The 26,681-nt window shown below is 50.1% G+C and overlaps 2 protein-coding genes and 2 long non-coding RNA genes across 6 annotated transcripts; 2 read left to right on the top strand and 2 right to left on the bottom strand.

Moving 5' to 3' along the window:
• Positions 1-451: 451 nt before the first annotated feature.
• Positions 452-11,094, bottom strand: RNASEH1 (ribonuclease H1). Of its 3 annotated transcripts, none has more exons than XM_035700761.2 (9): positions 10,878-11,094; positions 10,379-10,494; positions 6,799-6,957; positions 4,633-4,732; positions 3,636-3,690; positions 3,348-3,432; positions 2,640-2,764; positions 1,032-1,119; positions 452-698 (listed from the first exon to the last, which is right to left on the bottom strand). In XM_035700761.2, exons 1-8 carry the CDS (start codon positions 11,006-11,008, stop codon positions 1,096-1,098), a joined length of 795 nt encoding a protein of 264 aa, XP_035556654.1. In that variant the 5' UTR covers positions 11,009-11,094; the 3' UTR covers positions 452-698; positions 1,032-1,095. The 3 variants fall into 3 exon arrangements, with proteins under 3 accessions (XP_035556654.1, XP_035556653.1, XP_048951961.1); XM_035700760.2 differs by having other exon boundaries at positions 1,032-1,150; positions 10,878-11,091; XM_049096004.1 differs by lacking the exon at positions 6,799-6,957 and having other exon boundaries at positions 1,032-1,150; positions 10,878-11,093.
• A 6,637-nt stretch (positions 11,095-17,731) lies between these two features.
• On the bottom strand, positions 17,732-21,207 carry LOC125752786 (uncharacterized). The gene is made up of 2 exons (XR_007403095.1): positions 20,665-21,207; positions 17,732-18,006 (listed from the first exon to the last, which is right to left on the bottom strand). It is a non-coding gene; the product is annotated as an uncharacterized LOC125752786 (long non-coding RNA).
• On the top strand, positions 19,056-21,051 carry LOC125752787 (uncharacterized). The gene is made up of 2 exons (XR_007403096.1): positions 19,056-20,345; positions 20,446-21,051. It is a non-coding gene; the product is annotated as an uncharacterized LOC125752787 (long non-coding RNA).
• A 594-nt stretch (positions 21,208-21,801) lies between the features above and the next one.
• On the top strand, positions 21,802-26,213 carry RPS7 (ribosomal protein S7). The gene is made up of 7 exons (XM_035700759.2): positions 21,802-22,204; positions 22,419-22,502; positions 22,681-22,752; positions 22,872-23,015; positions 23,321-23,385; positions 25,790-25,940; positions 26,105-26,213. Exons 2-7 carry the CDS (start codon positions 22,428-22,430, stop codon positions 26,180-26,182), a joined length of 585 nt encoding a protein of 194 aa, XP_035556652.1. The 5' UTR covers positions 21,802-22,204; positions 22,419-22,427; the 3' UTR covers positions 26,183-26,213.
• The last annotated feature ends 468 nt before the right edge of the window (positions 26,214-26,681 follow it).

The following is a 26,681-nucleotide window of genomic DNA, read 5'->3' on the forward strand; positions in this document are numbered from 1 at the left end:
GGCTCAACTGCCATTAAGAAACGCAAAGAAGTCATTTCTATAAAACTCAGGATTCACTCTGGAGGGCGGGCAGGGCTAGGGTTGGAAGAGCACGTGGAGAGCTTTCTAGGGTGTCTGCAAAGTTCTAGTTCTTGGCCTGAGTGGTGGTCATGAGGGTATTCACCTTATAGTAATAACTCAATCAGCAATACATCCATGTCCTTTTCTGTAGGTTTTTGATGAAAAAGTAGTAAAAAAAAAAAAAAAAGATAAAAATAAATGATCATATCAAACTTTAACTTGCATAGTGTATTTTATTTTAAAAAGTAGGCTCCATGCCCAGCGTGGAGCCCAATGCGAGGCTTGAACTCACAACCCTGAGATCAAGACCTGAGTTAAGAGTTGGACGCTTAACTGACTGAGCCACCCAGACACCCCATCTTACACCGCGCTTTTAACAAAAACAGCCAAAGAAATTTTAAGAGATTTATTTACACATCTTGCTCTGTAAGTAACGGTTCCTAATCAAAGATCAAGAGCCAGGGCTACGTGCAGGCTTGTCTTGTACACGGGTGCCAGCCAGGTAAGCCCCGGGCTGCACTCCCTCTGCTACGGCGGGGGCCCGGGCGTGGGCTGCAGCCACCAGGAGAGCACTGCCTCGCTCTAATCCACGGGAAGGTACAAGTCAACTCGAACCTCCTGAGACTCGATGCTGCCAACTGGAAGGTAAATGGACACTTTCAGAACACTCCCAGACTGTGCCTGCATCTGTAAACCACTGCTGTGTTCATGCCTTATTAGATCAGAGTCCTAAAATTTCTGTCCAGACTGCAGTAAAACTAATGAGAACAGCATCAAACTCAATCGAGCATAACACTGAAATCTCAAATAATGCTCAAATCTCGAAGGACGTTCAATTTGTTATACATTTAACCATGTGGTATCACAGGATATCCCAGAATGACTGATTTACTTTGCAAGTCGTGTCTGCCCATCTACTCCAAGTTTTATTTTTCACAGCAGTAAGGAGAGGTAAGAGAACAGTCACTCACTCAAGTTTTTCCAAGAATTAAAATCATTTCGTTCAGTCTTCAGATTGCTTAGCTCCTTCTCTTGCTAATCTGTCAGCTTCTTCATTGCCTGTAAATCCCGAATGACCAGGAACATGCATCTGTTAAATAAATTTTTTTCCCTTTTATCTTTACTGATTTTTTTTTAAGATTTTTACCTATTTATTCATGAGAGACACATGGAGAGAAGCAGAGACACGGCAGAGGGAGAAGCAGGCTCCCTGCAGGGAGCCCAATGCGGGACTCAATCCCAGGACCCCGGGATCATGACACTGAGCCACCCAGGTGCCCCTGTTTACTGATTTTTTACATACACAACACAGGAGTGCATCCTGTTTCCAGTGGGTGGAGAACGGCTCCTCCCACACCCCCACTTCAACACAGTTCTAAACAGCACAAACTGTATGCCCAATGCATGGATGCGTGCAGGCATTTACTAAAATCCCATCTTGATTCTCCACAAATTGGGTTATACCGTTTTTATTGATTTTTTTTCCCACTTAATGATGGAACTTGGAAAGCTTTCCAGGTAAAACACATGTATATACTGACGGACAGATACATATCTAACATACTATATTCTCTTTAAATGCTGTCAGAAAGAAGAGCTATACGTCTGGGATTTATTTTCATTTTTTTTTCTAAGTAGGTTCCACACCCAGTGTGAGCCCAACACGGGGTTTGAACTCATAACTGTGAGATCAAGACTAGAGCTGAGATCAAGAGTCAGACGCTTAACTGTCTGAGCCACCCAGGTGTGTACTTATGTGGTATGACCACTGCTGACGTTTACATTGCTGAAAGGCAGATTTAAACCTCAGGTTACCAAGCTGTTCTCAGTGGTCTGGGGGTGGAAGAGCAAGGCAGGGTTAAGACAATGACTACAGTTTAACTTGCTCTGTAGTGTTTGAAAAAACATTTTAATAAAAACTATCTATTATAAGAAAAATATTTCCATTTTGGAAAAAAAGTCATCCTCCTCAAGTCTTACCACTCTTTTCCAGAATACCTTACAAATTAGTTTTATTTTGACATTACGACTGATTCCAAAGAATCCTACAGGTTGACTGCCAGGAGTCACTTAACAGGGAGGAGGTGAGCCCAGGTGGGGCACTCCCAAGCACAGCTGAGACTATGTGAAGAATATCGAATACCCCTCAGTCACGCTGCCAGAACACTCACTGTGTTCCACACACAGGCCAAGAACAAGAAGTATTACTTGCACAATGATCAAGAGTCAACTGTGTTCCAATTTCTAATACACGCTATGATATTAATTTTGTGGAAACTGTTATTTTAACTTAACTCACTAAATCATTTAAAGAAACCACTACTCTCTCCGGTTAATTTAGAATATTTGGTCCTGGACGTTTGGGGGCTCAGTCAGTTAAATGTCTGACTCCTGATTTCAGCTTGGGTCATGATCTCAGGGTTGTGGGATCGAGCTTCACTTCGGGCTCCATACTGGGTGTGGAGCCTGCTTGAGATTCTCTCTCTGCCTCTCTCCTTCCTCCCTCTCCCTCCCAAAACAAAAAACAAAAAACACACAAAAATAAGTCCCAGGACATGAGTGGTTAAGAAAACACTTACCCACTGGATGTCCATGCCCTGGGTGAGCTGCTCCAGGGCCACAAAGTCCTCCTTGTTGATCACCTCTTTCCCTGTGCTTGTTTTCCACCCATTCTTCTTCCAACCTTGAACCCAATTAGTGATACCTACAAGAAACACCCTCACAGTTGATGGAACTCCAATGTCCTGGTCTCCTTTCCTCCCTAGACTTATACCTGCTCTACTTGTCTTCAGAGCAGCGGGCGGACTTGCCACTTGCCCACACAGGCTGTACTCTGTCTGGGGCATAGACCTGGCTACTCCTCTGCTCATCCCTTTGCTCAGACTGGCGTGGACTCACAAGCCCCAGCCGAGGAGGACACCTCCTCCACCTCTTCAACCCCCCTTCCCATGTCCTAAACATGCTATTTCCCAAAGGAGACATCAGCACACCACCTTAGGTTACTGATGCCTGTTTAGACTCAAAGGACCATGAGAGCAGGGACACATCTATCCTGTCGATCCCACCACCCCTCCTTAGGTGCGGGGCAGATATGTCTGGGTGGCAAATATTGGGGCAGCAGAACTGGGCCCCAGAATCCCTATCGTCTCTTTATACCTGACAAACCAAACGTCCTCATTTACCACTTAGGTCCCAATAGGATACAACACCTCCTACTGGAGAAGGAAATACCAATTTCCCTTCATGTTTACTAGAAAAACACTAGAAGTAAAAACGTAAAAGCTTACCATTTATAGTAAACATACTGTCCGTATACAGAACTAACTTCTTAATGTTTTGCGCCTTTGCTTGCTCGATGGCTTTGCAGGCTGCCTTGAAGAAACAAGTCAGTCATCATGCCATTGAAACTGTTCAACTTGCAACATTACTGATGTTCACAATCACTTCACCATTTAAACAATCTTTTTCTGTGCTAAGTGTAACGATTACACTCTGTGTGAAATAATGCTCCACATACAGTTCTGTTTGCATATCTATTTGAATGGGAAATGTGGGAAATGTGTCTGACAACTTACATGAATTTCTGCTCTTTGGTTGGTCTGCCGCCCAGGAAGCCTAATGCCTACATTCCTGGTTTCAAAACAATAAAAAAGAAAATGAAGTTAATTTAAAAAGCTAATTTTCAAAGTGGTTCCTTAAGCCTCTCAATGGAAGAAAGGCTTGATATATTTTTTTTGACAATTGAAAGCATCATACAAAAACAGTCTGTAAAAATCAAACCAAGAGTACTAACATTTTATGGAAAAGCCCCATGAGATGGTTTGTGAAGAACACTAGGCCAGAAATCAAAAGTGAGGTTCTATTTCTGGCCCTGAAATACATTAGAGTGTGTGGTCTTGGGTGAGCACTAAGCCAGCCGCAGACACTCAGTGCCACACAAGCTGGCTACCTCTTACAGGATTTGAAGCTAAAACTAGGTATCAAAGAGAAAGTGCTTCATAGACCACAAGTCAAGAGAAATGTAAAATCTTATTACTGGACAGCTTACATTACATTATGCCCAACACTGCTGTGGGCTCCTGTGAATGCTGAAGGACAAAGCTCAGAGGGATATGGCTATGTCACGGGCTCAGATCCCTCTGTTACACTGAATTTTAGGGCTGCCCAGCGTATCTGAAAGATCACACTTTCCATCACCCTGACCTTGTGCCTTGTGAAACCTGAGAGGTCCCCTCTAAGGTCACACAACTTCAGAAGAGTCTGGTGACCTGTCCCTTGGACATCTTTGTCAAAACCATCCCTCAGGAGACAGATGACTCCTCTGGAGGGGCAGGGAAGTCATTCTGGTGTAAGAGGTTATCAGTGAGACACAGACTCATCGAGATCCAGGGGAAAGAAAACGATGCTGAGGCATTTTACGTTCTGAAGAACAAAGCCATCAGTGTCGACATGAGCTAAAGCTTGTTCTTGTGCTACCTCTGCCAACGCTAAGCAAACAATAAGCAGACCCTGTGTCACTCCTGACAAGGTTTAGAATATGATTCACTTAGTTCTGAAGCCTTGTTTACTTACCAAGGATGGCCCGGCCCCCAGTAAACACCAATTCCTGCTCGTGCCCTCCTGCGTCCGTTACTGGAGCAGCAGCCATCAGTGTAGACGACGACAAATTCTCCTGCAAGAGGGAACTTGGTGAGTGTCACTGGGACCAAAGCACTAACAACTGAGACTCATTTAACACATTCACTAAGCCTGAATTCATAAAGTGAAAGTATTATACAATGCAGTCTACATCTTCTGCCTAGGAAAACACGATCAATTCCTCACATACGAGCCCGACACTGTGATTAGAACACACTCACACCTAGGTTCCACATGACAGACCAATTAACAGCAAAGGCAGTCACTGTGAACCTAGAACCTGCTACCGTGAGAGCTGTTGTCGCATCCCCCACGATGGAGGTCACAACAGTGCCTCTCTCCCTCTCCTCATGGGGGGCAGGGCGCACACTCATTCCCAGGAGCTGTCCATGCAGATAAGTAACACCTGGGCACGATGAGGACCTGTCTGCCAGAAAGTCTAGTCCTCCAACAGACGTCGGTCTAAATTGTTTCTTAGTAATATCTGCCTCTAGTGGACTAAGGTCCGCTGTTTTTGAGACAGAAAATCTGATCAACATTGCTGTAAAGCAGAAGGCAGAAGAGGAATGGTATGAGGCCACTCTAGGGCCACTGGTGATCAGAATGCTCCCAGCAGGGCAGCAGGACAAGTCAGGTCGACAGGTCTTGAAGAGAAGGACCATGGGAGCAAGTAGGGGCCTTGCTCTATGTGCTATTTGTCAGAAGGATGATAGAGCGGACAAGGCAGAGGCAAAGGGAAGAGGAGGGAAGATAGAGTGTGGGAGAACGAGCGTGTTGGACAAGAATCCTTGGTTCCACTGAATTTGACGCTATCAACACAACTGCCTTTCTGGTCACTGAATTCTGTCTCAATTCTGAATACCTATCAGGTACTGCATTAAGTGCCACTGTGAGTACCTTGGAAATGGCTCATCCCCCAGTCACCCCACAAGTATGTGCTCTGATGACTGCTGGCAAATAACCAAATCAACATTTTTTTTTTTTACATAACTGCAAAATTCATTTATGCAGTTTTAATATGGCTTGACAAAACATTTTCTATTGGTTTTCCTTGAATTAAATGGTAAGATAGCTTATTCCTAGAGAAAAATTGGAACCTACAAATATACTGATTTATATAAAAATGCCACTTACTAAAATAAAAAGAAAACCCCACTTACTCCTACTTTTTGTTTATATATATTAAAAAAACAAAAAGGAAATTCATATACCATAATCACTAACTATAAACTGATCTCCCACAGTTAAAGGTAGAGGAAAAATTCATATTACTTTGCCTCTCTAGACAAGGTAAGATCACTTATGTTTTGCAAAGGCTAAATGTAAACGGTAAAGATACTGGTGCTAAAGAAAAACTCTGAAAAAAATAAATAAAATAAAATGAAGAAGAACTCTGTCCAGGCCCTTTCTTCTCTTTTAAAGATTTACTTATCTAGGGCGACTGGGTGGCTCAGTTAGTAAAGCATGTGCCTTCAGCACAGGTCATGATCTCAGGGCCCTGGGATCGAGTCCCGTGTCGGGCTCCCTGCTCCTTGGGGAGTCTGTTTCTCCCTCTGCCTCTGTGTCTCATAAATAAATAAAATCTTTAAAAAAAATGTATTTATCTATTTAAGAGATAGACACGCGAGCATGTGCACAGAAGGAGGAGCAGAGGGTAAAGGTGAGGGGAAGCAGGCTCTCTGCTGAGGGCTGAGATCTTGGCTTGAACTGAAACCAAGAGCTGGATGCCTAACCAACTGGGCACCTCAGGGTCTTTCTTATTTGAAGAAGCTGAGGCCTTTGCATATTCTCGCAGTGACCTGAAATGCTGTGTGCACAGAGAATACCAGTATTTCAAAAGGTTACTGTTTTTAATTTGTAGGCCATGTAATGCTTTTCCAATGAACGTCCAAAGTTTTAATAATTCCACACAGTTCGATCAACTATCAAATAGTAATCTTTGAGATTTTTAAGTGAAGAATGAAATGCTAAACATTAGCTTTTCAGATAAGAATGAAAATGCTGAACATTAGCTCAGTTTCCCCTAATAAGGGGGGAAAAATTCTTACACTTATTTCATGATTATTATATAGAAAACTTAAGAATCCAAGAGAGATGTACCCATATAAGAAAACATGTCTTTGCTAACTGGAGGCATGGATTCCGTGTTCTGTCTCATATGCTTCGCACGTGGCTCTGCATTTTCCTCTCCATCCGAGGGCTCACGGAGTCGCTTGCTGGCTTTCACTTGTGATTCTTTTTCATGTTTATTTTCTGGCCCTGAAAGATCAAGTCTACTTAAAAACCAGGAAAAAAAAAAACATAACATGAAATGCTTAAGAATCCAGAAATTGAGGAAGTGATTAGTGTCACTAAGACTGAGATACCCTCTGTATGCAGCCCTATAAAGAGGAAATGACTTAAGACTGTCAACACTGTCTCAGATTTCGGTGTCCTATGAAATTACTCTAAGTTTTCCATGATAAGCTTGGTAAGAGCAACAAGAAGACAAGAGCAACATTCCTATTAAAGTAGAAATCTGCTTCTGACAGATAGCAGAGATACCAAAGCTGGTGAACCCTCCAGGTATGGTGGGCAGTTTGACAATCTGAGGGACTCTTTCCCCATAAAGAAACAAGGACTAGAATTTTGTAGATACCACTCTAGATACTTCATCTCCCTCAATGTCAAGCCGAGAACCTCCAGGGAAGTTGGGAGGGCACAGGTAACTGGACCTTAAGTAAACAGATAGCGGGCCACACTGAGAGAGGGAAACAGAAACCTGACAGCAGAGGGGACCAGGTTCCTTCAGAAGCTCAGCCGGTGGACGCAGGATTAACCCCAAAGGCTTCTCACAGACTCTCTCAGGTTATACGGGAGCAGCTTTTCCTATGTTCTCATTTTATGGAGTAGAAAAAGGGCACAGAAGGAGCAACTAATTGTATCTCCAAAATAACCACTAAACCCAACACTACAGATTCACTTTCAGCTCTAAACCAGGGATGGGGAAATGGGGCTCCAATGTTGACTGAACACCTCCACGTGGGTCCAAGTCAGAACATGCTCCCTGGAGCAGCTTCTCCACCCATACCTGTCAGAGGACTGCTAAAGATTTTTTAGCAAAATCTGGGCGAAGCCTCTATAGTGAGCAAAGTTTGCTGTTCCCACCCTGCTATATCTGTGTTACCCTGTATTTACCTTTAAAATATTCCTCTAGGTATTTCACGTAAGTAAACCCAAAAACACAAGTACAGGTCAAAGGCTAATTTTATACAATTTTATTACAATATAAATATTGTTTTATTTGTAGTAAAGTTAAGTTCAAATGAAAGTTTTTAAAGGACAGGTAAGACTTTGAAGAAAAAAAGAGGCACGGTTGTCAGATAATTTTGCCTTCACAAAATTAGGTTGAGTAAATAAGTTAAGCCCAAAACAGCTTACATAAATCACAGTAAGTGGCAAGTAGCTCAAGAATCCTAAAATAAGAGACGCCTGTGTGGCTCAGCAGTTGAGCATCTGCCTTTGGTTCAGGGTATGAACCTGGAGTCCTGGGATCGAGTCCCACATTGGGCTCCCTGCATGGAGCCTGCTTCTCCCTCTGCCTGTGTCTCTGCCTCTCTCTGTGCGTCTCTCATGAATAAATAAATAAAAAATCTTAAAACAAACAAACAAACAAACTTTAAATCCCATGGGATGCCTGGGTGGCTCAGCATTTGATCATCTGCCTCTGGCTCAGGGTGTGATCCCAGTCCTGGGATGGAGTCCCACATCAGGCTCCCTGCCAGGAGCCTGCTTCTCCCTCTGCCTGTGTCTTTACCTTTCTGTGTGTGTCTCTTATGAATAAATAAATAAATAAAATAAAAAATGTTTTAAAAAGTCTTTTATGGAAAAAGAAAAAGACATTAAATCCCAACTTACATATATGTCACTAGCTAGGAGATCTCTAACCTTTTAAGAAAGGTGATTCATAGGTATAAAGAACTACTTTGCCTTAGAATTTAGAGTATTAAACACACAGAAACATACTTATCCTGGAAAAATTGAAATATGGATAAGTCACTAATTGGTTAAATAAAAGATTAGTGAAAAGAAAGTATTGAGAATCCAACTAAGGTGACAGCCATACTTCCAGACTTGTTTTCTGTCCTGAACTGATTTCTCCATTGCGGCAGAAAATGTAACAGTCACATCACAGCTTCCTTAAAGCTGGTGGGGAGACCCAGAGGGTGAAGCAGATGCACAGCGAGTAAGGCTCTGGCCTGCTTCAGGAACTCGTCATTCGGGCAGATTCCTAAGCACGATGGCCTCTCCTTGACTTGCGCTGTCCACAACTGTTCTGGCCTCTCAAAGGAGCAGCTGTTTGAAGTTTGAGCATCTCCATGGACTCTAGAGAGCCTGCTCAAAAAAAGCTAATTCAAACCACTGTCTCCTCACCTTAACCCACTAGTAAAAAAATTTGTGAGTAAAGCTAATGAGACACAACTTCTTCAAAGTAGGTTAAGATCTACAGTTTACCCCAAACCACATGGGGGTCTGATCCTTGGTGCAGTCGAAAATCTGAGTGTAACCTGTGACTACCCCGAGGCCTTACTACTGCTAGCCTGTTAACTGGAACCCTTACTGATAACGTAAACAGCTGATTCACAGCTATTTTATAAATCTCTTATGCACTGTGGTCTTACAATGAATAGAGACTAGAAGATAAGAAAATCATAAAGACATAATAATAATAAACGTATGTAAGTGTAATAGAGTGAAGTCTCCATATAAGTTGACCCACATAGCTCAAGTTCATGGTGCTCAAGGGTTAACAGTACTTTAAACATTTTGTGCTTTCAGTGACCCTTAGTCCTTTGTACTTGACGCTCCTCATACTGGGACCCGAACTTCAATCACCTACACTTTCTGCGACATGTGAAATTGGAGGAAATTCTGATTGTGTGACCCTGTCCCAGTAAGAAGGAAACACCATACAGGTGCATGCCATGAAACAAACTGCATTCATCACTTTAAAACTGTAGCCCGGGGGATCCCTGGGTGGCTCAGCGGTTTGGCGCCTGCCTTTGGCCCAGGGCGTGATCCTGGAGACCCGGGATCGAGTCCCACGTCCGGCTCCCTGCATGGAGCCTGCTTCTCCCTCTGCCTGTGTCTCTCTGCCTCTCTCTCTCTCTCTCTCTGTGTGTCTGTCATGAATGAATAAATAAAATCTTTAATAAAAAATAAAAGTGTCGCCCGTTCGATTCAATGACAGGGCAAGCATTTTTTTTTTTTAATTTTTATTTATTTATGATAGTCACAGAGAGAGAGAGAGAGAGGCGCAGAGACATAAGCAGAGGGAGAAGCAGGCTCCATGCACCGGGAGCCTGATGTGGGATTCGATCCCGGGTCTCCAGGATCGCGCCCTGGGCCAAAGGCAGGCGCCAAACCGCTGCGCCACCCAGGGATCCCGAGGGCAAGCATTTAAACACAGAGTTAGCAGAGTGAGGACTCCCAAGTGGACCAGGAGGCTGGAGTCCCAGCCTGTCTCTAACACTGTCACCAACGGAAACCGCTGAGCTAAACCGCTCTCTGCCTGTTGGGAACATGGAAACGACCACCACATCTCCTCTATTTAGGAGGCCGCTCTGCAGACCAGGTGACCCTGGGGCTCTGCAAGGCTTCCAGCAGGTCAAGGCGCCACAGTGAGGGGAGCAGGGCCTACCTTCCGAGCCATCTAGGCTGGCAGGCTTCCTGACGAAGGCCCAGGCCTCCTCCTCCGTGGCAAACTTCTTAAATCTGGCAGCGGGGAACCGGTCCACCTGGGCTCTGCATTCGCTCCTGGAACAGAGGGCCGGGTTACTGCCTTCCTCCCTTACTGGTCCTTCCTAACCGGTCCTTTTTTTCTTAGGCCGGGAATGGTGCTAAACGGGCTGGGGGCACAGCCGGCCGCGCCTGCTCACGCCTGCTCGCAGCCGTCTTCCACGCTGTGCGGCGGCACACCAGCACGTCACGTAGGAGAATTTGGAGGGGGAGGCGGCCACCTCCAAGGACGCTGCCCGGCACCCAGGCGTCACACAGGGGCGAGGAGGCCGGGTGTACCGGAGCCCCACTACGTGTCACCGCTTGGAAATTCCCTCCCCGAAACTGAAAGGGAGGCTCAGGCGGAGGCTCCGGGGCCGCCCCACGCCAGGCCAGGGCCGCCCGCCGCGGGCTCCACTCACCAGGTCTGGAAGACCCCCGCCTTGCGGCCCCTCCTCACGGCGTAGAACATGCTGAGACTGCTGCAGCCGCGCGCACTGCAGCTCACGGCGGCCAGAACGACTCTGCGCGCCGCGCCCAGAAGCCTGGTCATCGCTCCCCGCCCGCCATCGCCGAGCGTCTCAGCGTCTCAGCGCGCCGCTCCGAGCCACCGTCGCGCAGACCCAACTTCCGGCGGCGGCGCGGGGAGATGACGCAGATCCCCGCGGGCTTGGGGGCGGGGCCTAGGGGCCTGGCGCCCGGCGCTTTTTCCGGAAATCCGGGAGAAAATCGGACTTGGGCGGTCCCGGGTGGGGCGGGACCTACGCAGGTGGGTGGGCACTAGGGCGGGGGTGGGGCCGCGTGAGGGGCGGGGCCCGGGCGGTGGTCTGGGCGGGCGGTGCCACGAGGGGCGGGGTCTAGGCGGTGACGTGGGCGGGGCAATGCCTAGAGGGGCGTGGCCTTGGCCCTGGTGTGGGCGGGGCAGTGCCCTGGGGGCGGGGTCTAGGCGGTGATGTGGGCGGGGCAGTGCCTTGAGGGGCGGAGTCTGGGCTGCGTGGGTGGGCGAGACCTCAAGAGGCCCCTCCTCTCGCTCCTCTTGGGCCTCTCAGCCTTGGGGGGCTGTCCAGGGTCCCCCGTGTGCTCAGGGCCGTCCAGCCTTAGGAAGAGGTGACTTGCCCCCTAACTGCCGTAGGGGCGGGAAGGACTGGCATTCCGCGCCGAGAAAGAGCTGAGGCCGAGGAAGGGCGGCGCCCCCCCACGTGGGTGCGTGACCCGCAGGGTGTCCGGTACCTAATGCCCTGGAACCAGACAGAAAATTTAGCTGTAAAGGCAATTCGTCAGAATTCTGCGCGGTAACTGACTTTTTGCTCTGTAAGCAAAGCACCTTCTTTGAAAAGTCCTGTCCACTGAAGCCTTGCTTTTGAGATTAATTGTAAAGGACTTTAGTTTTCTCTAGGTGTTCGGCTGGCGAGGCCCGTGGCACCTGCCGCGCGCTGCCCGGCCCGGCTTCGCACAGGTGGGTCAGGCTGCCCACCCGGGAGCCGCCGAGATGCGCGCGGGATCCCGCAGACCGCGGGGCGCAGCCACCTGTTCGAGGAGGGCGGGGGACCCGGGGGAGTGACTGCCTGGGGGCGGGGGCGCCGGCTTGAGGGGCAGAGAGTTCAGTCACGCGCATTAGGCGGAGAAGGAAGACCAACAGCAAAGGGGAAGGCAGGCCTTGCAGGGGTCGGGGGCGGTCATGCTTGTGAACCCCAAGAACATCCATTTAAAAAATTTCAACTTTCCTAATTTAAATTTAAATTGGCTGTAGTCCATTCTTCATTCCTATTTTTATTGCACTTCAAGATAGCTTCTTTTTTAAAAAAAATATTTAATTTTAGAGAGAAAGAGAGCAGAAGCAGGAGGGGCAGGGAGAGAGAGAATCTCAAGCTGACTTTGTGCCCCCGGACTGGGGGCTCAATCCCAAGACTTTGAGATCATGACCTGAGATGATTCCAGGAGTTGGACACTTACCAACGGCAACACCCAGGTGCCCCCAAGATAGTTTCTTTAAATAATTGTCCTTGGGGCTCCTGGCTGGCTCAGTCCAAAGAGCTTGCGAATCTTGATCTGTGGGTTGTGAGTTTGAGCCCCATGTTGGGTATAAAGCTTATTAAAAATAAGCTGAAAAATTTTTAAATTGCACTGAACAATCATGAGTGATTGATCGTAAAATCTCTTCTCACGTAGCTGTGAAACCCAGGATGCCCTGGCCACTGCTCTCAGGATGGCTGCAGCCCCCGTTTTTACTGTGATTCATTCTGTCTTCACCCAAGGCCTTTGGAGCACCAGCGGCCTCTGAGTGAGCTCAGGCTAGACCTTGGAAAATTCATTTCTAGACTTTCTTTCTGCAGAAGCATCACTAGCTCACCTTTTCCAGGTGACAACAGGTTAGATTATGAACAAAGATGGCACCAGGAGAACTGGTTCCAGATTAGGAAGCTGAGTGGAAGCAGATGAAGGGCTGTGGGCCAAAAGCAAAAGTCTTCACTTTAAAACTCGGAGCTGGGACAGTCAGTCGGATATGAAACGACAGTAGTACGGGTTATAGCCACAGCTGTGCCCGTGGTGGTCCCTAGGGGAGAAGGAGCCTGGGCTCCTGGAGAAGTGCTGCCTGACACCTACTGCCCCTCCCACTGACTTGATCCACGGGTCACACCTACTTGGGACTTGCTTTTCCACGCAAACTGGCTGGCCGTGGTCCTTTATCACAGGGCACTCATCACCTCTATAGACTTCTAGGTTAGAGTCATCTGAGTATGTTAAAGAAATCACCCATGTGGCTTTCTCTAATTCCAAAAATATTTCTTCCAGTGTGTTTTTTTTTAAAGATTTTATTTATTTATTCATGAGAGATACAAAGAGAGAGAGAGAGAGGCAGAGACACATGCCGAGGGAGAAGCAGGCTCCATGCAGGGAGCCTGATGTGAGACTCGATCCCGGGTCTCCAGGATCATGCCCTGGATTGAGGGCGGCACTAAACCACTGAGCCACCCAGGGATCCCTGAAAAGCTTTTCTATTTTAATCTCTGGCTCGAAGTGCCTGAGACTTTCCCTGTCCGGAGCAAAAACTGGCCCATTCTCTGTAAGGTACTGAGAACTGCCCAGAAGTCAGTGAGACTCTACAGCATTCAAAATGAGGGAACTTTCTTTGACACACACAATTATGGATGAATGTCAGTAATATGATACTAAGTGGATAAAGCAAGTCTCCAAGTGGAGATAGGACATCATTCTTATAAATCTAAAAGTAAAAAAAAAAAAAAAAAAAGTAACTAAAATGAAAACACATACTCTGTGTGTTACACATGCCTGCAGAAAGCAGTAAATTTAAAGGAAAAGAGAGGAGTAAACATGGTCTTCCTCAAGACATCACTGACATTTGCAAAAGGCAAAATCAATGCTACTCTTCTCACTTTGAGGGGGAATATAGTTATTTTTAATAAAATATATTACTTATATTAACTTGAAATGGGTTTTTTATTTTATTTTGGGGGTTATTATTTTAATGAATAATTTGAAATTCTCCATTTTATGTTTTGTGTAATATCAATAGTTGTAACCTACAAAAAAAAAATCTTTAAGGTCTTCAATAACTTTTTTAAAAGTTCAGAGTCCTGAGGTCAAAATCCTAGGAACTGCTGACCTAGAAAATAACTATAGATCAACACAGGAACACATGAAAAATAATATATTTGAACAATGTCCTTGTAATTCCAATTTACATTCTTCCTGCAAACTGTATTTTTTGAATAAAAGTTTCTACCAGTCTGTAACATGCTTCTGTAAAACACATTAGGATTTCCCAAAATGTGCAATTTGGGATAGGTAACTGTGAAGCCACCCCTTGCTTCAGGAGGAACATGTGCTTATTAGCACCCGCCGGGCACCGACGCACGGAATCCCTTTCCCTGGCGTCCCAGGCCCTGTGCTGAGTATGGCGTGCACACAGCCAGGACTGACGCCGGTGATGCCGCACTAACGTCGCCCAGTTCACCTCCGAGAAAGTGAGATCCTGAGAGATCGGGTGCCTTGCCCACACCTGTGCAGACAGGCAGGGCTGCAGCTGGGACCCAGACCCCAGGCCGGCACCCACCCAGGCAAACCTAAGTCGTGGTTCTCAAAGTGCGGTCCTCAGACCAGCCACAAAACCATCCCCTGGGGACTTGGAAGGGGAGTTCCGCTGCACCTCTGCAGGGCCTGAACTCCGCAGGGGTGAGGGGGTACCCAGCAGTTTGTGTTTTAGCAAGCCCCCCGGGGGGCTCCGAAGCACACTCTGGTGTGAGGACACTCCCCACTGTCGCCTCCCACCCCAGTCCTGGGAGGTCAACAGGCCCACCTCAGGTTATTTGACAGATGAAACCGGCTTCAGGAGCCTTAGTGGCTCGCCCCACGTCATCTAGTTAGGTGTCGGACTGGCACTCGGTCCCCAACCTTCCTGCTGTTGTCTGCAGCGGTGACTAGCAGCAAGGAGGAGTCTGGGGCAGGGGAGTGGGAGCAGTGGCAGGGGGGTGGGAAGCCGACCGTGGCATCTCCGTGACTGTGAAGAGGAAGACATCGGATTGGAACTCACAACACCTCTCTCTGTCATTCCCTGTGGTCGTTTGTGTTATGAATTAGATGGTGAAATGGCAGTGAGAGCCACGAGGTGACATGTTTTTGTTAAAGAGCAGATTTTAGGGGAGCCCAGCCGGCTCAGGCGCAGGAGCCCGCAACTCTTGATCTCAGAGTTGTGAGTTCGAGCCCCATGTTGGGAGCAGAGGTGACTGACATAAAAATAGACTTTTTTTTTTACATTAAATATTTTACGTAATTTGAACAATGTCTTTGAGACGGAAATGTACTCTTTAAATGTTAATGGTTGATTTTAAAAGAGTGACTGAGGAAGGTGATGATGACTAGGACTCGGTTATACCTGAAAATACTCTTATTGTCTGGAGAATGATGCTGCTGGTAAGCCACTGACATGAGCATACTGGGGATGCCCCTGCCCCCCCCCTCAGTGGCCCCTAACACGGGCACTCCAGCTTCCTCCTGGTCCTGGGGCATCATCCCAGCCTGGCCCCCTCAGCCTGAAGAGCTGTAGAAAATGCCCCCGCGTAGCCCCAGGAACATGATTACCCAGCCAAGGGCATCTCAGCTGCAGCCTTCCACAGACAATGGACTTCTGTTATTGACCTAAAGGTGACCCGTCACCAAGAACAATCCCAGCAAAGTGTGATACCTGAGGGGCATCAGGCCTGCGGAGCTCTGGTGCTCCATCAATCAGCTGCCCTGACCTCGGTGGGGGATGGGAGGCCCTTGGCTGGGGGGTGGGGTTCTGGGGTGCTGACTCGGCACACTGGGTGTGGACCTCGGGGGTGCACGGGATGAGCCCGCTGGAGGACCCAGGGGTACCAGCCCGTGTGTGCACCACCCCCCCAGCTCTCCTGCTGTCCCCGCGCCCTGACCCAGGCAGCTCACACGCGCTCTAGGTTCCAGCTCTACGACCCATGGCCATGTAAATCTGGTGTGTCGCTGAGGTCTCTGTTCTCTCATTGGAAACTGGAGAAAAGGACGGCGTGTGTGGCAGCTGTGGACACAGCCGTGTGCAGCCTCTAATCTGGCCTGACACACAGCGTGTTCCCCATGTCACGTTACTTTTCATCCTGTGCATGTTTCGTGAAGATTCAGGAGACAATGGTGTTGCTTTTGATGAAATATATTGAAGATGAGCAAATTATCCATTTATGTATAATAAAAATCAAGTGAATTCTCTATATCTTAAATATTAATATTTGAGCAGACACCTTTCATCCACCTGATATGATGGATCACCCGTGTCTACAGATCAGATAGTTATACTGGAAGAGTGACTTTGAAACCTTCCAGTAGAAGCCAGTGACCTTGCTTCATTACATGCAGTCGATTTCCACATTCACCGCAGGCTTGCACCTTCGTTTCATCCCCCTGCTCCCTACTGGCCACTGTGTAATAATAATCATAAAAACCTGGCAGCTGTAAGTGGAGGGGAGAGAGACAACCTTTTGCTAAATCCAATCCATTAATTCTTGATCGGCCAGACAGGTCCATAAATTTGTTTTATGTGCAAGGACTCTGCAGTAACTCTCCTCCTGCCCCTTAATCGTTACCACCAGGAGCAGTGGTGTGGAAGGAAGGGCTCTGCAGTCTGGGGTCCCTCTGTGGGACCTCTAGCTTTCTGCCTTGGGCGCGGACATTGTACGTTCCCGGCATAGGGTCCTTTGTAATAGGGGACTTTACACCATATGTATGTATATAGAGAGAATGAGAACAGATCTAGGCTAACGGCAACCCCACCCCAACGGTACTCTCTCCTGGGCCAGAACTACCCAGGTTGGGTCTCTTGGTCCCTCCAGGATAAAACCGTAGATTCTGTAATTCATTACCTTCATGCTGTAAGGGAGCTTTCTTAGTTTCCTGTTACTTTGTAAGTCCTCTCTACATCCGGGATCTTGTCACTCAGTTTGGTCCCTGGACCAGTCTCATGGGTGTCCTTGGGAGCAAGTTAGAACTAGAAAATATTGAGCCCAGCCCAGAACGTCTGAATCAGAATCTGCATTTTTACAGTGATCACTAGGTGATTCCTTTGCACGTTAAGCTGGAGAAACGCTGATTTTTTTCCCCCCAAAGATCTTTTACTTGGCAGAGAGAGTGCGAGCACAAGCAGGGGAGTGGCAGGCAGAGGACAGAAGGATAAGCAGATTCCCCGCTGAGCAGGGAGCCCCACGTGGGGATTGATCCCAGGACCCTGAGATCATGGCCTGAGCCAAAGGCACATGCCACACAGGCACCCCAGAAACATTGATTTTTAAAGAATATAATTTTTTTGTATTTTTTTATTTATTTATTTTTTTTTTATTTTTTTTATTTTTTATTTTTTTTAATTTTATTTATTTATGATAGTCACATAGAGAGAGAGAGAGAGGCAGAGACACAGGCAGAGGGAGAAGCAGGCTCCATGCACCGGGAGCCTGACGTGGGATTCGATCCCGGGTCTCCAGGATCGCGCCCTGGGCCAAAGGCAGGCGCCAAACCGCTGCGCCACCCAGGGATCCCTTTTTGTATTTTTTTAAAAGATTTTATTTATTCATGAGAAACAGAGAGGCAGAGACACAGGCAGAGGGAGAAGCTGGCTCCTCGCAGAGAGCCTGATATAGGACTCGATCCCAGGACCCCGGGGTCATGACCAGAGCCATAGGCAGATGCTCAATCACTGAGCCACCAAGGCGTTCCATAATTTTGTGTTTTAATGACAAATGCATAGTGGAGAATTCAGGACATGACAATTTTTTTCTTTTATTATTTTTAAAATATTTTATTCATGAGAGACACAGAGAGAGAAGCAGAGACAGAGGCAGAGGGAGAAGCAGACTCTACGCAGCAGGGAGCCCGACGTAGGTCTTGATCCTAGGTCTCCAGCATCACGCCCTGGGCTGAAGGCAGGTACCAAACCACTGAGCCACCCAGGGATCCCGGAGGAAGAGATTGTTATGTAAGAGGTATGTAAGTCGATTCTGTGACTTATGGCATTTTTTATTCTCCTAGAAAGGACTGTAAAGTTTATAGATAAACACGAGGGTTAGTAAATCAATCATATGAATTTAAGAACACCTACTGAAGATCATCATGCTAGTTACTAAGATCAAGGAGGCAAGAGGATCCCCATGAGGTGCCCTTGTGCCAAGATTCTGCTCTCCAATACCATTTTTTCAATAAAAGGAACCAAGGCTTTTTGGAGAAAAGGTGGATCCCATGTCTGAGACAGAACTGTCCAGAATGAGCTTGGAACACCTTGTGCTAGAAAGCAAGAGGTTAGATTAACGGAGGTGATGGGGCACAGAAACTCATCTAAAAGGAGCTGATGGTTTAAAATCTTCACCAAGTTTTGCTGGCCAAACTGTTCAGAGTGAGACAGTCTGAACATCAAAGCAGAATACTGGCAGGTTGATTGATAAACAGTAGATCTGAGCAGTCATGAGTTGTAACAATACACACACAACAGTTGTCAAAGAGTAAGTGAATAACAGGCCACATTACATTCCTGACTCATTCAGGTTCCCAGTTTTAAAAATTCAGCATATTCCATCAGGCTTACGATACTATGTTGATTTGAAAGTTCTCTGTGAAATCTACTTTAAAAAGTTAGGAACAGGGGATCCCTGGGTGGCGCAGCAGTTTAACGCCTGCCTTTGGCCCAGGGCGCAATCCTGGAGAACCGGGATCGAATCCCACGTCAGGCTCCCTGCTTCTCCCTCTGCCTGTGTCTCTGCCTCTCTCTCTCTCTGTGTGACTATCATAAAAAATAAATAAATAAATAAATAAATAAATAAATAAATAAATAAATAAATAGGAACAGAAAAAGGATAGTGAGAGATGATGATGAACAACTCTACTCACATAAATTCAACAATCTAAATGAAATGGAGCAGCTCCTCTGAGAGCACAAACTACCAAATCTCATCCAACACGAAACAGATCATTTTAATAGCCTTGTAACTGTTAAATTTGTCATTTTAAAAACCCCTAAAAAAGGGAAATCTCAGGCCTGGATGATTTCATGGCCAAATTCAACTAGATGCCTGAAGAATTAACGATTCTACACAATGTTTTCAGGGAAACCGAGGATGAAGGAATACCGCTCTATACTTCTCATGATGCTGGTGTGGGGCTGATACCCAAACCAGGCAACAGTAAGTAGCACAATACAGAAAACTACAGATCAGTGACCCTCATGAGCACAGATGCGACAAAGTCATCAACAAGATATTAGTAAATGGAACCCAGCAACATTAAAGAGAATGCGATTCCATGACCAAGTGGGGTTTGTCACAAAGATTCAAGACGGGCTCAGTACTTGAAAATCAATTAACATAGTTCACCAGATTAACAAACACGTTAAGAGGAAAACCTCACATGGTCCTGTTAATTGATTCATAAACAGCATCCAACATAGTATCAGTCAAGATAACAACTGTCAGGAAAATGGGGATAGAGGAGATCTTCCTCCACCCGATAAGGAACATCCTGCAAAGAAACCTAATGCTACCACCATACTACTGACGGGACGGCGTGTTCCCCGAGATGGGGAGGAGGCAAGCTGTGCTCTCGGACCGTTCCTGTTCAACAAGTACCAGAAACCAGCAAGAATGTCCTTCAATACCCCCACCCGCTGCGCTACTTTGGCAGAACGGGCAGGGACGAAGGCCTGGCACGTACAGGACGGAAACGGAAATGGTTCATCAAGTGCATTCAGGACAAGCGGCCCAGGTAAGATCAGAGGAGCAGCTATACTTTTCTTTCCTTCTGGAGTAAGTGTCAAGTTGACTCTTAATTTTCCAAGGAGATACTGGCCTTTAATTTTTTTTTTTTTTTTTTTTTTAGCATTAGCAAAACACACCTACTTTAGAAATCTGAGATGAACACCACTGCAGCTTAGCAAAGATGGACAGAAATCTTAGGGATGGCCTAGCGTAATACTGTCAGCACCTCTCCATGCTTGGTCCGTCGGGACAGTGACAGTCGAACCTGATAGGTGAGGACACTGAACACCCAGATTAAATCCCGTGGCCGCAGCCAGAGTGTCCAGCACAAGTTGCCCCTGCCTGGAACGCTCCTCTCCCTGGGGCATAGCTCCTACCTCTCTTCCAAACACTCCCCCGACCTCTAATGCATGAATCCTCCTGGTCCCCTTGGATGTGGGAAGCAAAGGCAAAAGAAAACTTAAAATTTCCTCCCTAAGCCAAATGTCAAAGTCCCTGAAGCAGGTTGCAGACTGACCTTCCTTGGGGGCTGGGATGCCCCCATGTGGACACTTGCTAAGGGCAAGAGGCAATGTCATCCCGAACCCCAGGATCCTTTGGAAACCTCCGGTCTCTACCCCCCAGATGCAGGTGGGCGCTCATCCCCCAACACACGCCCCACAGATACCCCTCTGAGGGGTCTCATGACTGAGCTGACACTAAACACTAACAGTGACCTTCTCCCAACCAGGTAGCCCCTCAGGATCCTGGAAAACACCGTTGGAGGTCTGTGCTGCCCCCCCCCCCCCCAAAGTAGAAAGCCAGCCCCTCAGGACCTCAGCACAGCTCCTTCTGCCCGGCGGATCTTGCCTGAGTTTCACTAAAACCACCTTTTGGCATCAGAGGCCTCAAGAGTTCTTTCTTGGCCCTGGGCCGCAGACCCCAACACTTCCACGTCACCCTTACTCACTTTACTTCGGTCTTCCGCATCATTCGTCCTTACACACTTGCACCGTTTACGGAGGTCTTCCTCACCCCAGGTATCTCCCTGAGGACAGACTCTGCGTCCCACAACCACCAGCACCTGGCTCAGCACTAGCCGAGTAGGAGCATGGGCGTTACTGTGAACTGTGTTTCCGCTTCCTCTCGAGGGCAGGGGAGTCGACCTCTACACGGGACCTTGAACCCACAGCTTGGGACAGACGTGGGCACTTCTGCAGCACACGGGCCTTGGTCCCCCCGCGGTAGCTCTGTGCCATCACCCACTGTCACCCACTGTCACTGATCTGTAGTTTTCTGTATTGTGCTACTGTTGCCATACTGTCACCAACTGTGCTGGCTTTCAGGTCAGGCTCTGCCCCACTGGGAAAACCACCTCGGGGGCCCACCCCTGCCCCAGCCTGTTACCAACCCGCCCTGTCCCCCCCTGACCCCAAGCCCAGTACCCTGTCCATTAACCCTGGCTGTCTAGCCCTCAACCCGTTACCCCCGCCGTCCACCCCCCCCCGCCCGTTACCCCCGCCGTCCATCCCCCCCAGCCCGTTACCCCCGCCGCCCACCCCCCAGCCCGTTACCCCCGCCCATTACCCCCGCCGTCCACCCCCCAGCCCGTTACCCCCGCCGTGCACCCCCTAGCCCGTTACCCCCGCCGTCCACCCCCCAGCCCGTTACCCCCGCCGTCCATCCCTCCCAGCCCGTTACCCCCGCCGCCCACCCCCCAGCCCGTTACCCCCGCCGTCCACCCCCCAGCCCGTTACCCCCGCCCGTTACCCTCGCCGTCCATCCCTCCCAGCCCGTTACCCCCGCCGCCCACCCCCCCGCCCGTTACCCCCGCCGTCCATCCCTCCCAGCCCGTTACCCCCGCCGTCCACCCCCCCCAGCCCGTTACCCCCGCCGTCCATCCCTCCCAGCCCGTTACCCCGCCGTCCACCCCGTCGCCCGTTAAGCCAGCCGTCCATCCCCCGCCCGTTACCCCGGCTGCCCAGCCCCCGCCCACCTCGGGAACCCCGAGCTCCCCACTCCCCGAGACACCCCCCATCCGCCAGATCCCGCCCGCGGACCCGACTCGAGGGCTAAGTGTTTACGGCCCGGAAAGCACATCTAGTCGTAAAGCGCTTGGCTTCCGCGGCGCTACCGCACGTCGTGCCGCCGGGGCCTCTGGGCACACCTGGAATCCGAGCCCGCTCCTTTCCCCCGGCTTCCGCGGGGAAGCGAGACGCCGCCTCGGGTTCGGAAAGTGTTTTTCCAAGTCCTCTCCTCGGGGCGGAGTTGCTTCTCGCGGGCCCCGGCCGCCCGGCTCCCGCCCGGAACTTCCGCAGCTGCCCCAGGCAACGCTCGCCAACCACCGGGAACAGGAAACGCGGAGGGCGGAGGAGCCTCTTCCGGGGGCTCTCTAGGCTCCCACGGCTCCTCGGTGGTTCTTCCTGCTCCCGCCTCTTCCGCTCCGCCGCCGGGATTTGAGGAGCTCTCGCGAGACCCGGGCCTCTTCCTAAGCCGGCGCTCTCACGCAGGTATGTCGGCGGCCTGGCCTCCGCCGGACTTTTCCGCCCACTCTGAGGAGAACGGGTTTCGGAGTCGGCCCAGCGTCCGCGGGCGCTGCTCGCCGGGCGGGGATGCGGCCGATTCCCCGGGCGGTGCTCCCCGATGGCTTCGGGGCGGGGGGAGCGGGGCCTGCGGGGGCCGCACCCGCGGCGGCCGCTCAGCTGGGGCGCCCTGTGCCCGCAGGACGAGGCCATGTTCAGTTCGAGCGCCAAGATCGTGAAGCCCAACGGCGAGAAGCCGGACGAGTTCGAGTCCGGCATCTCCCAGGTGAGGGGGCGCGGGGGGGCCGGCGGGGTGTCCCCCCCACCCCGACCCCGACCCCGGGCCCCGGCGGGGGGAGGTCGGAGCCGCCCGAGCGCGGGGAGCCCCCGAGTGTCCGCGGCCGCGCACGTGGGCGGGTCGCCCCCCCGCCCCCCCGCGTCCGCTGAGCCCCTCCCCCCCCCAGGCTCTCCTGGAGCTGGAGATGAACTCCGACCTCAAAGCCCAGCTGAGGGAGCTGAACATCACGGCGGCCAAGGTGAGGCCCGCTTGCTCCCCGGGGGCTCCGGCGGCCTTGCTGGGCTGCACGTGTCCGAGCCGCGGGCGCGGGCGCGGGGGCGGGGGCGGTCAGCGTGCGGTCGGCGTCTTCCCCTCCAGGAGATTGAAGTTGGCGGCGGCCGCAAAGCCATCATCATCTTCGTTCCCGTCCCTCAACTGAAGTCTTTCCAGAAAATCCAAGTGCGGCTCGTGCGGGAGTTGGAGAAGAAGTTCAGCGGGAAGCACGTGGTGTTCATTGCTCAGGTGTCGGGGCTTCTCGCCGCGCTTGGGGGAACAGCTGAGGGCGGCCGAGGGCGCGCCTCGACGGCGACGTGAGGGGCTCCCTGTGAGGGGCTCCCTGTGGCAACCGCCGCGGTGGCGGCCGTGGTGGAGGCAGGAACCGGCGCGCACCGACGCGCGACTCGGACTCGGGCCGCTTTGCTCTGGGTTGCTGGACTTCCACGAGTCCCGAATGGATTCTCTTGCCTTTTTTGTTGTTTTTAAAGCAGCTTGACAGTTTCCTGCCCGCTTAAAGTTTTTCTTTCTCCAACGTCATTTCTCTCTCACAGAGGAGAATTCTGCCCAAGCCAACTCGAAAAAGCCGTACAAAAAATAAGCAAAAGCGCCCGAGGAGGTGAGTGCCTGGGCGCCCTCCCTGCGGAGGGCGGGGGCGCGGACCGCTGATCGCCGCGGGAGTGCTGCCCCGTGGGGAGCCTACTTTAAAAAAACCCGTACTGTGGCCTGTTTGTTAAGCGCCGTTGATTCACGTAGTTTTGTAATTGTGGTAGGTTTCCGAAACTAAACACTGATTGTTTAGGAAGACTTTGTGGCACTTTTTACTGAGCAGCTGGTTCTTCTGTGATTACTGCAAGCGTTCTGAAGTTAGTTCTGGAGGCAAGAGCTCGGGGTGTTGACACAGTGGTACAGACCTAGGTCCCTGCTGTCGCAGAACATGAGACTGTGCCTCCCCTTCTGTGGGCGGGGCGAGGAGCAGCGGGGGCGTTGTTGGGGTGGCTCAGGGGTGCTGGGAGGCTCTGTATTTCATGTTTTACTGTGAATTAAGGTTAAGAAATGAGGTGGATTTCTCTGGTGCTGACAGGATGGGTGACACGTTGCTGCAGTCGTGGACGCTGGTGGACGTGTGCTCTGAGCTGGTTGGGCTTTCAGGGTGTCCGGCGTGAACTCCGTGCGCCTTGTTGACTCCTTGCTCTGGGCCGAGGTGTGGGGTTACTGGACCCCCGCAGGCCCTGCCCCAGGGACCGGTTTGGGAAGAACAGTGTGGTATCTGACTGCCAGGCAGGCAGCCTGCTCATGGAGTCTGCCCTTTATTCCTGAAGGGGTGAGGAGAGACGCGAGGCTTGGAGAATGCGATTGCAGCCAGTGATGGCGATGCTGGGGCTTGTCATCCGCCGGGAGGTCGTGCCGGGTCACCAGCGGGCCAATGTCGCTGTGGAGAGGAGTGGAGGGGAGGCTGGAAGGGCAGGTGCAGGGTTCTGGAGCTTGAGACGAACGGCTCCGTGCGCTGAACCTTTTCATGGGCAGTTGGAGCAGTAAGAATTGAGGGATTGTTTCGGTGGTGTGCAGTTTGTGAGACACGAAATACAGGAGGTCACCAAGGGCATCTAGTCTGTTGGAGCCTGAGTGTGTACTTGAGCATGAAGGACGGCCCCCCATCGGCAGCCCCAGTTGTCCCTCCTCCCACGCGTGTTCTCCACGTTTTCTCAGGTGATGACTTCGCTGTGTTCCTGGTGACCTAATGTCCACATCCGAGGCCTTCTGTTGACTGCCAGGGTCTGGGCGGCAGGCGTGGTGGTGCCGCCGCTTCCCACTGCCTTCAGACTTCCTTTCCTTCCATAGGACTTGGCTTTCTACACAGATGAAACCCCGAGAGTGACTTTTTTTGGTGTCTAGTCTGGAGCAGGGTTTCCGTTCCTTTTCTCTGAGGCATAGCTGCATTCCCATCGCTCCCTCTTGTAAGCGGCGATGTTGGCATCTGAGAGAATGCGCCACAGCTGGCTTTGATGCCATTCTGATTTGTTGTAAAGGACACAGTTGACAAACTTTCCATTCATGTGCCTTCCTAGTGCTGGAGGAGGAGGCTGGATTACTGGGTAGCAGTGATCCGTTGGGCCACCTGTGTCGTTTGCTTTCTGGAAGGTGACGAAGGCCTTGGGAATGGGAAGTGGGTTCCCTTAAGCTTGCTCTGCAGCCCCAGAGCAGGCGTCGGGAGCCCTGCCACGTGTGCTTTGTGTGGGAACTTCGATGAATGGAGCTTAGTATCCCATTTGCTGAGGCTAAGGCGGCCTGGACGCACTCCTGCTGCATGCAGGGGAGCTCTGTAACACTGGGAACAACTATTTCTGCTCCCTCTCCTTGGCCTCCCGGGGTACACGGCAGATCCCCGAGAGGCCTGGAGTTCGTCGAACCGTGTTGCTGTCGGGCAGCCAGTTAGGTTGTGAACTCGAAGTGCTACCAGGAGGGTGAGGTCACGGCCTCACGTTGTGTGACGGGGTGAAGATGGGGGCCCAGGAGGGGCTGTCCTCCCGGAGCTGGTGATAGGGCAGTGCTCCATCCCATCCTAGAGAACGAGGAGCGCGCGTGCAGGTATTTTGGGAGCTGTGGAGCGCTCTCAAAGGAGCTTTTCCTAGTAAAAGTTGTGGGATCGCATAGGTTTTTAGATTAACTTGACAACATTGGAGAGGGATGGTTTTGGAGATGAGTGAGGAGTAGAGCGGCTGCTGCAGCGGTTTAGTCAAGAAGTCGAGTGAAGGTAAACCTGAGACCTCGATCCCCCGTTCCCTGGAGATGATCACCTGGAATGGCCTGGGGTGTGTATGGCTCGTAGGGTCTTGGAAGTACCTCACCAGGGTGTTGGCCACCCTGTCTAGTTTGGCAGTGGCTCCGATGCGGTCTCTTGAAAGCTGGTGTGATTTTGGTTTCAGAAACCTGTGGTTTGCTGTTTACCCTTTTGACTTTAAAGGGGCTCTCAGGAGGGCGGGCCTTCCTAGATTTCTTACTGTGTCACCACATTCTTTCAGCCGCACTTTGACAGCGGTGCACGACGCGATCCTGGAGGACTTGGTTTTCCCAAGTGAAATTGTGGGCAAGAGAATCCGCGTGAAACTGGACGGCAGCCGGCTCATAAAGGTTCATTTGGACAAAGCACAGCAGAACAACGTGGAGCACAAGGTGAGGGTGCAGCTGCCCTGCGGGAGGGTCCGCATGCAGAGCGCCAGCCCTCGGGGTGCCACCACACGCACCCCCTTCCCTTTGGAGGGAAGGTCGGGTTTTGCAGTGTGGGCAGAATCGGAATTCTCTGCCTTTGTCTGATGAATTCTTTTCTTTCCTCGTAGGTTGAAACCTTTTCTGGGGTCTATAAGAAGTTGACGGGCAAGGATGTTAACTTTGAGTTCCCAGAGTTCCAGTTGTAAACAAAAATGATTAAATAAAACTTTCACAGTATTCTGTTTTAGTGTGTTTTTCAAAATTTCAGAGATGTGGTTGTACAGCCGTCCGTGTCAGTAGCCCCTGCGTGGGCGGGAAGATTGTGAACAGAGAGGGTGCAGTTTAATGCACAGGAGGGATAGACTTGTATCCAGGGATGTTCTAATAGGTATAATCCTAGGAAATTGCCCCAAGCGGCCAAGTATGGGCACTTTGACAATTCGACCTAAAGGACACGGCACCAGAGCTGTGAACAAGAGGGTGACAGCCTACATCCTAGTGCCAGCGTGGGTGCTCCACCCGAATGCTGGTCTCCGGGAAGCCTGCCTGAAAGTCCAGCTGGACAGAAGCACCTGGAATCAGGCCGGGAACAGTTTTGAAAACTACGTGATAGAAAGTTTTTTCCAAGAGCAAAATGTGAAGTAGTGTTCTCACTGAATGTTTTTGTGAAAGACACACATGCAGAATTTACCATTTTATCCTTTG

Source organism: Canis lupus, chromosome 17 (genome assembly GCF_003254725.2).
Source record: "Canis lupus dingo isolate Sandy chromosome 17, ASM325472v2, whole genome shotgun sequence".
NCBI lineage: Eukaryota > Metazoa > Chordata > Mammalia > Carnivora > Canidae > Canis > Canis lupus.